This window comes from Saccoglossus kowalevskii, chromosome 21 (genome assembly GCF_978046115.1).
Source record: "Saccoglossus kowalevskii chromosome 21, keSacKowa6.1, whole genome shotgun sequence".
Taxonomy (NCBI): Eukaryota; Metazoa; Hemichordata; class Enteropneusta; family Harrimaniidae; genus Saccoglossus; species Saccoglossus kowalevskii.
The window spans coordinates 26,094,856-26,108,992 of record NC_140661.1 but is presented as its reverse complement, the minus strand read 5'-3'; the positions used below and the strand labels follow the sequence as shown (position 1 = coordinate 26,108,992).

General features: G+C 33.8%; 1 protein-coding gene and 1 long non-coding RNA gene across 2 annotated transcripts; one reads left to right on the top strand and one right to left on the bottom strand.

Annotated features, from left to right (window-relative positions):
- Nucleotides 1-5,762: 5,762 nt before the first annotated feature.
- LOC102806434 (organic cation transporter-like protein) lies at nucleotides 5,763-9,933 on the top strand. Its single transcript, XM_085495107.1, has 5 exons — nucleotides 5,763-6,158; nucleotides 6,773-6,876; nucleotides 7,761-7,915; nucleotides 9,363-9,534; nucleotides 9,759-9,933. The coding sequence occupies exons 1-5, from the start codon at nucleotides 5,763-5,765 to the stop codon at nucleotides 9,931-9,933; spliced, it is 1,002 nt and encodes a 333-aa protein (XP_085351233.1).
- A 624-nt stretch (nucleotides 9,934-10,557) lies between these two features.
- LOC144343723 (uncharacterized) lies at nucleotides 10,558-11,028 on the bottom strand. The gene is made up of 2 exons (XR_013419040.2): nucleotides 10,895-11,028; nucleotides 10,558-10,609 (listed from the first exon to the last, which is right to left on the bottom strand). It is a non-coding gene; the product is annotated as an uncharacterized LOC144343723 (long non-coding RNA).
- Between the last annotated feature and the right edge of the window lie 3,109 nt (nucleotides 11,029-14,137).

Genomic DNA, 14,137 nt, shown 5'->3' with positions numbered 1-14,137 from the left:
TTTACACGTAATTAGCATATGCATAACTTGAGAGATTAAAAGGTATCAGTGTAATTGTTTCATCACTGAACAGAATTTAAAGTAGGATACTGCATTTGTGCGTACATACGAAAATTGTGGAGGACGTGGTTGCAGCCTTTCTAGTGATTTTCATTAAGTTTGTGAATATGTGTAATAACAGCACACCATTGCATCGCTTTGACGTTTGCAGGTGTATGAACGTTATTTTTCACTCACGGTGTGGAATATCCGGGCTGTTCACGGCCGCAGGATACACCTCATCAGTTCCATGTCCGACAAACGTCAGTGTAACGTCATAGGGTGCTGCTGTGAGAAAAAAAAAACACACTACATAATTATATTTTTATCTTAAATACTGCATATTTGGAATTACCATTACACACATCCGACATAGCATAGCTAAAGGGCGGTGGTCTGCGCGCTGCGCATGTGCGACATTGATTGACATTGATAAACATTGATTTTCCCACAATACAGTGCACTATGAAGTTTGAACTGGGTGCGACTTGCACTCATGGTAGCCGGTTGTAGTATTAGGTAGTACGGGAGTTGGACAACAAATTAGATTCAACATGTGGTTTATCCAAGATGGTGATCTCATTAACATAAGCTTATAGACAAGTGAAATTTGATAGCTTACTACAAGAGGGCGCCATACACATATATTACTCGTATTATGTATATCTAATGCTTGATCCTACACCTCTCTTAATGTATTGGAGGGAGTTTTAAGACTAGTGTCTCTGTATTAGTGAGTATCTTACTATTGTTTATGAGTCCACGGTTTTCTCTGAATACAACATCAGTAAAATTGAACAGTAAATATAAGAATAAGGTAACAGTTTCTCAGAACTGAACTAACTAAATTATTTGTACGTCCATTTCTGTGAAAGATTACAAACCTAAACGTTCTGGCATTCTAACGATTCTTCCATATCGGGTCTGCACGACACCAGGTACACAAGGATTGTTTGAATTGTTCTTTGTTGGATCAGGTGTGGTTGGTTTAGACTTAATAGTAGACTCTGGTGTACATTTATCTGGATATAATTGAGGTTTAAGTGAGATTCTGTCTTCTTTGCTTGATAAATCAGTGCTTTCCTGTTTTGTCTTACAGTGCTTTTTCAGTTTTAATAATGTAAGATCGCGGATGTTGTGTTTTGTTGAGTATTTCCTTATGGCGTTCTTGATCGGATTTATCACTGAGTTTAGGTAGGGGAAGTTCATGTGTTCTGTGTCGCTGGTCGAAATTGCGTTACTGATTTGATCTATAGGTTTCTTCTTTCTTTCTGCTGTGTCAACTTTTTCAACAATTTTACTCAAATTTAAGTGTTGCATGTACTGAGCAGATGAGCCATGCGTATTATCGTAGTGAAAATCCTAATTGATACAATGGCAAAACTAAAGGTATAAACAACATCCCAGATGTTCAAGTACTCATATAAACACAATAAGGACTTGAAAATGGTGTCCTAGGTAGTTTTTCCGAAGTTGAGATGGAAATTGCATTACATTTTGCATCCCAAATTAAGATTGCAAATTTGGCTATAAAAATTGAGGGTTTCATCAATCTCATATTTCATTAAGTTATCTATATATTACACAATACCCCTGAATATAACATGTAGTATAGGAATCAGATAATACTTTGATCTAAAAAAAAACATTTCAAAAACAACGAAAACTTTAATATATCTTTTTGATGTAATAACGAATACAATAGATTTATGCAACCAACTTATTATAATATTGCAATATATTTTTTTAATTAATAGAAATGTTGTTGTCGCAAATTCCTTACACCAATTAGATCTCCAGTAATAAATGGCTTTGTTTAATATCTGTTCGAGTTGGTTTCATACGATGTGTTTGTTTTGAAAGGCTTCGGAATGCGGTGATGTCAAACTGTTGCTATCATAAAATAATACAGAGTCCGTATACAAAGTTGAAACTTAAACTCTGTGTTTAGCAAGTATGCTAGACAAATAATCACAAGTAACAACAATATTTCAATTTTCTTTATTTAATCCTGCTTTTATTGGTGATTTCTTTTTGAACAATAATTTATTGAAGCAACACTATTTTTGTTGAAAAACACACAATTATACTTTGTATTCGAAAAAGATAAAAGACGCAGTCTGATATAGTGGAATGAGTGGAATATAAATATTGTGTTCCAGTATAGTACCATGACAATTTTTTTATGTATAATATATTGGAAGCAAAATTGTATATAAATAAGTAATGAACTAATTTTTATTATATACAAATAAGTTCAATAATTTATTTCATTTTGTACAAACAATTTGTACCACAATCGTATTATGTACATATATTGACAAATCGTGTAATTATTACATATAATTTACATATAATGTCAATAAATACACAAAATATTTTCATACAAATATACTGGGTTAACTGGATTTTGTGCGCATATACAGATATTGTTAATCACGTGGCTACAAATGTTCTATTACGTATGTGAACATATGTAATAATAATATAACCCCATGACAATTTTGCACACATGGTGTAGAGATTCCGTGCTGCTCCAGGCCGCAGGTTCACCTCTATACCTGACAAACGTAAATGTGAGACCAAAGGGTGCTATCATACTACGTCATTTGTGTAAACAAACACTACAAAATTATAATTTGTAATTACCATTTCACACATTATATTTTATAATAATGTGCTCTTTAAGAATATGCAGATTAGAAATACTCATTATTATTATATTCCTGATCCATGTAACATAATTAGTTAGGTAATCTGTGACACACATATCATATTTATACCTTGGACGTCCTGTCAGCGTGTTTATTCCAACCCACCAATTCTAATATAAAAATAAAAACAGAATAAACGTGCTAGTCATAAACAGAGAGGGCTTGAGTTTTTATTTCAGGCCACAAAATGGTTGTTCACGACACGACATGACACGACACAGAAGGCTGGAATATCTAAATATATATATGTATACTGGTATTCTGAATTAATCCTGACAGCCGTACACATTAATTTCACAGTATTGCAAATCATTGTAAACACCTGAAATTGATCACTTAGTGACAAGCTATTCAATGTTGTTTACTGCTAAAACTGTCTTTACAGTGGCATACAGAATTATTGTCAGAAACATTAGTTTTACTCAGTCAACTGGCGTACAAATTATAAAAAATAAACGCGAATTATTTACCTATATTTACACCTCGAATTCGAAGTGGCGCTTCATACAATAATTATCGATTAATTATTTGCCAACATTAATTAATTATGTACGCCTACAGACGTGTATTTTTCTAGTTAATTTTATTTTTGCACATTTAAATTTAATAGATAATAATTTAGTGAACATGTAGAAAAGCGGATTACATTTTCTAAAAATAAAGGATAAATTCATTGCATTTGGGTTTCATATTTGTTGTGACTTGAAGCCAGTTTTCGACTTTGTTTCTCTAGACTCTCGCACCCGTTACTAAAAGAAGCTGAGTGGCGTCACACACAAAAGGTAAATTTCGACTCCATGTTCATGTAGAACAACTTTTTGTATTCGTATTTGTACTGAATGTTTATGTAGATGGTTGTCTCGTTATATGATACTAGCTATATATGGGATCGGAGGGCCATATCGTTCTTAGTATAATAAGAGACCTGGGCTGATATGTCCGGATTCGTGAAATCCTATGACTTTGTGTTGTACTAACGTAAAATATATCAGTGCAATTTGTATATTGATATATCGGTTATATAGCTGGTATTCCACGAGTAATACTACAATATCTAATTTAGTGAAAAAATAATTAAATATGTGGATATTGGCGTTGTTTTGTGACAGTCAGCCACGCTATATGCTTACATGAACCAATCAAATGAACAGGATTGTTAACTTAGTATGACGATATAGACAATTATTTCCCTACATTATATACACAACTGCTATTAGACAATTGGATACATTGCGTATATTACATTTGACGTCATTGAATAATTAAAAGCCTGAAGGAAATATACATGATGAAAACATTGTGTAAACTCGTTCATACAATGCCTTCTTTGATGGGAGTATGGCGATACTGCTAACAGCTAATCTTTTATCATTTTTATCACCACAATCAAATAGGTCACTTTGTCAATGTCAAAACTTGACAAAAAATAAAGTACAATAGGTACAATAATAACCCCGAACGAGTGTTTCTGTAAATTGGCTGCCCTTACACATGTAGACATTGCATCATTTTAATTGACGAACAATATAATGTTGAACATATCGTAGTGAAAGATTATTGAATATTATATATCTAGCTACATCCGTCCTGATAACAACACACGCTAAAAATGCAAAAGCTCATGGGTAGGCGCTTGTTTGGAAACATATACACGCTATGGCCTTCTGACGCATGGGCAGGTGACGACTCCCCGGCTTTAACACAGTATCTAACGTTATATTTTATCCATACAACCGCATCACAACAAGTTACCTAATTGTTCATTTACCAAACAACCGCGTCAAATGCGGGCATCGTTGTGTTTTAAAGTGGGAATTCTGCCAAAGTGTAATGGTAGGAGGAGTAATCATGAGCTGTCGCATATGAACCATGAGTAGCTACTACAATATGAGTGTGTCTACGAACATGTAACCTATCAGTGTCTACGAACACGCAAAACAACATATCAGTGTTTCTACTAATATACAACACAATATATCAGTGTGTCTAATAATATACAACATAATATATCAGTGTGTATACTAACACAAAACATAATATCTCAGTATGTCTACTAACACACAAGACAATATATCAGTGTGTATACTAACAAACAATAAAATATATCAGTGTGTATACTAACAAACAATAAAATATATCAGTGTGTATACTAACAAACAATAAAATATATCAGTGTGTATACTAACAAACAATAAAATATATCAGTGTGTATACTAACAAACAATAAAATATATCAGTGTGTATACTAACAAACAATAAAATATATCAGTGTGTATACTAACAAACAATAAAATATATCAGTGTGTATACTAACAAACAATAAAATATATCAGTATGTCTACTAACACACAACACAATATATCAGTGTGTATACTAACAAACAATAAAATATATCAGTGTGTATACTAACAAACAATAAAATATAACAGTGTGTCTACTAACAAACAATAAAATATATCAGTGGGTATACTAACACACAACTCAATATATCAGTGTGTCTACAAGCACTGTGTAACTAGCATGAGTATTTTAATGTACCACACAATATACACGTGTGCCTGCTATGATACAACACAATGGAACACACTTTACTGTATTCGGAATATCATAGGTTGGTACCGATTTGCTGAAATAATATTATAGGCGTGTAAAAATAAAAAAAGTGTAATATTTCTCACACTGGGAAGCGGAACGCAACTATGGTATGTGAATGACGTCGTATTGATTTCATGTAATCAGAAGACTTTGGTTTTAATACGGCGTTATATAACAATTATTTTTTTATCTATATGTATGTCACTCACCACCACCACTACTACAACTAACATACTCAAATAATGCAACTTTATTCACAGTTATACCTTCCCATTTTTGGGCTTTACACAAAGCTGATTTTAGTGTATACTAATTTAACTATTTGTGAAAGACAACAAATTGGGAAACTTAGCAAACGTATATCCTATATATTTTTAAATATTTTCCCTGTTTTTTTCCATATAACTCGTATAGATGGCGGACGTTGAATCAATGAGTGTCATTAAAGATTTTGGACGATTCCAGAAGATCCAATTTTTTTTATTCTGTCTTGGAATCTTTCCGCATCCATTTTTCAGTATTGGAAACACATTTTACAGTGCATCCGTTGAGCATTACTGCCGTGTGACTGATAACCAAACATATTATATTAACTCACAGCTGAAGAATTGTACTATACCTCGTCACTATGTAAATGGTAGGTTGGAATGGGATTCTTGTAGAATGTATGCTACAGATTTCAGAAATAAAAGTGTACCACCAAACAATAATGGGTTATCACATACATGCCAACCATCCAACGGTACACATATGTGTGATCGAGGCTGGGTTTACGATAGACAATACCTGCACAGCACTGTTGTCACAGAGGTAAGAAGTAATACACGCCAAATAATGTAACCACTTAGAGTGTGAATTTTATTATTCATAGTTTATTTTTTATTTGTATATCGTGAATGAATGTACCCAGTATTGACACTAGCTAAATATACGAATAGGTCGTTCAGATGGCTGGTGACAAAGAACGGCAGTAAGTCTGTCATGAAAGCCCTCGTTATTATAATTGTTCATTAAACTTTGTTTCTTCTTAAAGCGGGGAAGTAGCAACCTGCACATGCGTCTTTGCGTTTTAGCATCGTTTGGGACTCGATTCCCGCGCATGCGCAGGTGACGCCCCCTGCTTTAACTATCCCTTTATTATTCAGAAAATTTCCTCTAGCCTTGTTAGAAATATCCCTCTATACTGACGAAGTCTATAATTTGCTGGATATTCAATCCATACATTTGCACTGTTTTTAATGACTTGGTAGATGTGGGGAAAATCAGAAAGTCTAATTACTAGACAAATGTTCCCATGTAAACATCTCTTTTTACTAAGGTTTAAATTAGATCATCACGCTATTTCACAGACGTTCGAGGTAAGTTGGTGTATATATTGCCTGAATCATATTGCACATTTATAATACTATATTGTCTATTTTCAGTTTGATTTGGTTTGTAAAAATGATTTTATGAAACAACTATCAAAGTCTCTAAGCGCTCTCGGAGAACTTATTGGTAGCCTATTATTTGGGCAGTTTGCTGACGTGTAAGTTCATGTATAGGCTTACGCAATGAAAACACACAATTTGGGAAAGGAACATAATATGCATATATTTTTAAATCAAATATGAATATCTTCTAATAATTGCTTATATGCGACGGATGTCATGGTATTAGGTAAAGAAATCGTCTGTGTTTTGTGTCTGATATTTCATATGGATATTGAGGATCCATTCCGCTAGCATTTCCTTTAAAATCCCTTTTGTGTATCTGTGTGATTTCCAATTTTTTCATGTATTAATTATTCTCTGCTATTTTGGCAGGCAGGACACACCTTAACTATAGTTAGGTGGTAAAATCTGAAAGAAATTCCTGGTCAACCTTTACCATGGCAACAGCCCAAAAAAAAGATTTTTGAATAGTTTCACCCGTAACGGCTTTCAACTCTTCTGTAATATTTTAGATCGGGCCGATTTTGTTCATATCTTGCAGGCAGGTAACACCGTCACTCTAGTTGGATGGTAAAATCGGAAAAAAAAATCCTGGCCCACCGTTACCATGGCTACAAAAAAAATACAAAAAAAGATTTTTGAATACTTTTGCCCCAAATATATTACCAGTGTTGTAATAGAAATGTTCAAATGATCATGCTTTATATTTTGGCTAAGTTGCGCACCAACGAGAGAGTGAACTGTAAATAACACTAAATGTAGTGTAATTATGAAAAATACGTGCTAGTAATAAAGTGAAGTGACTTCTGAAGTGACTTTGTATACGGGGCTCCGGTTTCAGTCATAAATCGACGTTAGCTTTACGCTCATATTCTACCATAGCGACAGCCAAAAACATTTTTTTTGAGCGGAGCGGATCGCTAGCTAACCTAATGGCTTTTTCACTTGTATGTTTATAATCATTTACTGTTAACTACAGGTACGGCAGGAAACCAGCAGTGCATATTGCAAGCACCTGTTCCCTTATATTCGGAATTGCGACAGCTTTTGTCCCGTCATTCTCAACGTTTCTTATAGGAACATTTTTATCAGCAATGTCAGCGTCAGCATTTTATTTAGTATTGTATGTTCTAGGTCAGTATCGATTTTATCAACTTTAAAGAGGGAGGGTCGTCACCTGCGCACGCGCGGGAATTGAGTATCAAGCGACGATAACAACACACGCTAATGACGCAAAGCCTCATGGGTTGACGCTTGTTTATAACAATGACACGCTATGGCCATCTGACGCATACGCAGGTGACGACACCCCCAACATTAACATTATCAAAAGTATTAAACAACACTTTATAAACAAAATATAATAACGACTGCTGCTCTTGTTACTAAACATAACTGTATATGTTCTGTTATAAGGGAAAATATTTAAATTGTGTATAACATAACCCGGAGCAAATATATTTAGCAAATCTGGCCACACAATAATTTGAAAATTTATCCAACATATTCAAAATAAACATAAAATTATTGATGAATAATATATCGCCACTTAACCGTGTAGACCGAATTTACTGCTTATTAATCAATAAACTATGGTGTATCTTTGCTGTTCACCGGAATATAACAACTCGTAAAATATTCTTCATTGATAGACCCCAACAAATTAGAAAAAAACAACATTTCTTTAACTCAGTTAACCTTGATAAAAACAGTTTCAAGAATTAGCTTAGACACAACCACTTCACATGAGCATGTTAAATTTGCATGTTTGCTTGGGATATTTGGAATATCGGGATAATAGGAACATATTTGTCTAGCTATGTGACTTGAAAATGTCAAAAACAGAGAGTGCGTATACATTGTAGTTACGCATATATAAGTCCATGTTCTATATTTACTCTCTGAAAACCCCTTTAATAGACCATTTTCCGTTCACTGCGAGAATCACGCGTTATGCGTGAAATCGAACGTAAAACAGGACAAACAAAGGTCATAGCGTCGTAGTCGCGTCAAACATCGCGTGGGATTCGACAAACATGAAAGTATTTCGGGGACATTTCCAAGCTTAATAATGTGCTGTTCACATTTAATGATAGGTAATTTCGGTTAAGTAAGGGTATTCGGAAGCAATATTCCTCTGTCGAAGATCGGCCGGTCAATGTAAGCTGCGAAATAAAGAAATTCTAGTTCAAAATCAAATCGTTCGATTTTTGCGGCAGACGTTCGACGCGCGTCTTTCATGCATCTCGCGAGATCTCGCAGTTGTACGGAAAATCACCTATTGAAGCCTACAATTTGAAATGTAATCATAAGTAATTCATCTACACTGAGGAAACGCCACTATTATTAATTAAAATTGCTAAAGCTTGTCGACTAACATATACAATTATCTGTATGTATAGTTAGTTAACAAAAATGAAGATTTTAAAAAAAACATATCTTTCTAACGAGCAGTCTTACAACTGTGGGATATGTATTGACATTCTTATACATTTTTTTTTATAGAAAGTCGTTTGTGAGCTCAAATGAACTATTTGATTATGAATTGTTATAACGCACACATAATATTTTTCACACTTAGCGATGGAAGCTACACCATCATCACGAAGACCATTCGTTGCCACAGGATGTTCACTGTCTTATGGTGCAGGGTATTTGTTCCTTGGAATAACAGCATATATAGTGCAAGGAAACTGGAGAGTACTTCAACTAATAAATGGTTTATTATGTTTGCTGTACATACCGTATTTCTGGTAGGCTACAGATTCATATCAAACAATTGAATAATATATATAGGGGAATAATGTAAATGTTCTTTTTTGAATGAATAGTGTGTAATAGAACGACAGTTGTAGAAAAGGCTGAGTATGTCAGTAAAGTTACGTCACAGAACATTGATTCCAGAAAGCGACTAAACCAATAATCGCCTGTGATGTAATTACCTGTCTACCTCCACCAAAGCTTAATAATTTCACAGGTTTCTGGAAGAATCAGTAAGATGGCTTTTGCAGGGTGGTGAACATAAAAAAGTGAAATGTATTTTAAATAGAGCTGCTATGATGAATGGGGAGACAATAAACGAAGACTTGGATGATTTTGCTTTCGAGGATTCAGCAGCAGAGGTACGTAAATATCTGTACATGGTAGAATAAATTTATAATATGACCTTTTCTATGGATATTTGCACATTTATATTGTTTATTAAAATCGCTGTACTGTGTGTATTATCACCACATAAAATGTAACGATAGAGCAATTTATTTGGCACATCAGTTGTTCTTCCCTGATCTTGTCCTGTAACAAAATTGATATTTTGGGCCGCTCTCTTCTTTGCACTGGGAATGTCTGGAATGTGAATAAACAAGCAGTGATACCTAAATCAATTCATTCAAGCAAGTTATAATTAACAATCACCTCATTATTTGGTATTACCAACCTATCTACTATAATTAATTAATACACGGCCCAATAACAAGTCATTTATGGTTGCTTCAACTTTCACCTCACATTTAGTCTATACAATTCCCATACACCAATGCTCTTGGTCAGCCAGTGCTTCCCTAGCAAATTGCATTGCTAGTATTCCCTGTCCAGACTCCCTGATAACTGAAGGCATGTACACTTATACTTTCATGACTATATAGAAGTAAAACTAGGCTCTTTTCCTAACCGAGTTGTACATTGCTGTAGGACGCAAACAAAAAGGCTAATGATCGGTCCCTTGTTGGATTATTGGGAGTTGTCAATGCGCTCTCCAAAAATATAAGAAACAAATGTCCGAACATGAACTTGACACTTTATTCCTTTCCACCACTGAGAAACGATTGACTGAAAGGTATACAGAGAAATAAAGCACATAAGTAAACAATACATTTCACATAATCGATTGATATGCATAGTATACATGTACATTTTGTACAGTAATATTACTATCATCACAGTTAGCGACTACCTCACAAAAGGTAAAGATATCACAACACATCTTAGAAATACATGGAATTACACGCAGTAGATCGTAAAGCGTAAAGACTAGCGTGATCGGTAAACACGAGTCACATGTATACGAAGCAATGACCTCAAACAAACATCGAAAAAGTCAGCAGTTCGGCTCACCGTAATATTAGACCCCAACAACCAACAACCTAAACTTCGCTTAGTGTAGTTCACTCGACTGCTGCAATTCATGCAAATGCGTCAAAACACTAGCAAGACATGCTGCGATCCGCCATTTCTCTCTGCTTTTTCCCGGTGCTATAAATAGCCACCTTACCAAATCTCAACTACAGAGGGCGACACACTGTACAATAGCAAATTAGTATAACGTTATTTGGCCATAACAATTGCGTTATTGTTCGTGGCTACAGCTTTACTGACTTCATGTCTAAAGAATCTATGAAACTGCCATATTGTGCCGATGTCAAGCAAGGCCAATTTGACATTTGACAACTGGGTACGCTGGCAACAATGCATCCTAGCCATCAACATTGTGTACTTGGTAAATAATAATAACAAATGGTATCTATTATATTGCGTGATTTAATTACTACAAAGCCCTATTATATATACACGTTTAAGAGTGAACTAATTTCACTCAAAATTCCCCTACCTTGTTGAAAGACAGTCACGTCCTTATAAAAACGGCATGGGTAAAACACGTTACAATAAGTATTAGTGGAATTGATATATGTGTTCATAAACAAACCTATGTGTAGCAATATATACAGCTGCATCCACATTCTGAAATCAATACAAATACAGTATAAGTCACATCTGAACAATGTTCTATCATAAGTAACTATAGCTCTCTGAATAACATAACAATAATACAAAAGTGTATTCCAATTCAGAAACAGCCTGAACGCAAGTCAATATTTACACTTTTCAAGACACCTGTTATCCGAAAAAGAATTATAAATATATCATTTTGTTGGTGAGTGTATTTCAAAAGAAGGTCATGCACGCATAATTATATAATTTTATTTCACATCATATATAGGTTAATATATATTCAAGTGGACCCCACTGATATACTTGTAGTATCATGTAATTAAAACATGTAATGCTTTTTCTAAGATCAAATAAGTACTTAACATTTCATCTTTAAAAAATGCACAGCAAACTATGCATTTAACATACTAAAAAGTAATATATTAATTTGCTCTATCGTCCATACAGTCAAATGTATTTGATATGTAGTAGTATGATTTCCAAACTTGCCTACATTTTTAAATGCTATGAACACAATGTCTAATACTTTATTTTGAGCGGATATCCAACTATTAAAAAAGTAATTTAACAACTGTTTTATAAAACAAGTAATTATGTCAATGCTGATATACCTTACACACATCGTATACTATTTCGACAAAGTGACAGTGTAAGTTTTTCTTTTTTTTATTTGACATTGCTGATAACTGATTTTATAAGTTTTACGTTGACATAAATATAGTTGATATGTTCTTCTTTTCAGGTTTGCAATTGGATTAATGTATTTTGGAATATCTGTTAACTCCAACTTGTTTGCCAAGAATCCCTACATTATTTTCGTGTTAACTGCTGCAGTTGAAATTCCCGCTGCACTTCTGAACTGTTGGCTACTTAACAATTATCAACGACGGTTAACACAAAGTATATCATTAATACTGTCTGGATCAGTTCTGCTGATTGGTGGTATCTCTGGTAAATTCATATTTATCAACGAATTCACACAAAATCATATGTACAATGACTTCGTTTACCAGTACAATATACATTATCATACTCTCTGTCTTTCCAGGTATTGATGGATTGCTATTCGTATCAGTAGTGCTTGCTAAGTTCTTTATAAAAATCAGTATTGGTACAGTTTATATTTATACGTCCGAGCTTTTCCCAACCCCGGTCAGGTGTGTATCCATAACAGAATAAACAATATAGATTCGAAAATATTATTCAGCACTGTATCATTCCTCTGTCTCGTGGTAATTCTAAGACGCTAATTAGTGTGACTATTCTGATAACAACTTACCTTTAATTTCATTAATATTTGAAAAACTAAAACTAATTATGACTTTTTCTGCCACGTTGTTGAGTATGTTCCATGAAAACCATATGATGTAACTCGTATAACTTAGCGCTAAAAATAAAATATAGCTACAGAAAAATAAGGAGTTCTGACTCATCCATAAATCCGAAGACAATTCATTATCATATTAATTTCTTGTGTTTCACTTGTAGATTTGATTTACTTGCGAGTTGTTTTTTTCCATTATTTGAAAGTTGTGTACTTGTCGAGAGTTTGTTAGACTTCTGATGGAAAATTTGGATTTCATTGCTGTTTTGCTGGATTACATTGCTGAATTACATTGCTGTTTTGTATAGACTTAAACTTGTAATTTCATTTATGCATTATTTATGGATATTGACTATGTATGGTGTTATATCTGACTGTAAATCCTTAACTCACTAATTATCCAGTTGTATCTCGCATACATCAGATCACGTGATATTCCAGCATTTGAGGTGTTAAACATATATAAAACTCTTGAATCATTCAAATTTCACCTTACACATAATTATAGACACAAAATGCTGTATTTATTATTTCAATCATCTCTATTTTTCTCGAAAGGAATGCTGCTGTTGGGGTTGGACATGTATTCAATTTTCTTGGTGATATTATTGCACCATTTCTCTTGCTGTTAGACTATGTGTGGTACCTTGCTCCAATCGCATCATTGAGTGTCCCATGTATTATATCCGGACTGTTCATCCTTCTTCTCCCTGATACAATGAACAAGCCAGCGCCCGATACTATCGAAGAAGTAGAAAATTCCCAGAAGTAAATTGATTAAATATTATGCATGGTGTTGTACATCTAGACAATGATTCAATAAGTTCAACACGTTTATTGATGTTTTATTGTTGTTTTCAAATTTTATCCATAATATACATACGCATTTAAGCTATCATGTCGAGCAAAGGGTTTATAAGCCAAAGAAATAAATTAACCCTGGACGTGCGATATGTGAGGTATATTGAGTACTAATACATGTCTTAGCTATTGTTACAAGTTGTTATTGTTACAAGTGTTGTTGCCTTATACATATTGGAAGAATGACCTAGAATAATCTACTCTCTATTATTTTCCAGGATACTTGAATCGAATAAAAATAATGAAGAGCACATACAGCTTGTCTTGAGCACACATACATCCCATGAATACAACTCTGCAAGAATAGAACCTGCAATACTTATACAATCATCATAGATTATCTGCTGAGATATAGATTTATTTAATGTAATACATATTTGACATTTGCATATTTGATAGTGAAGATAGATTTGCATTGCCTAGTTCATGCTATCGAACATCAA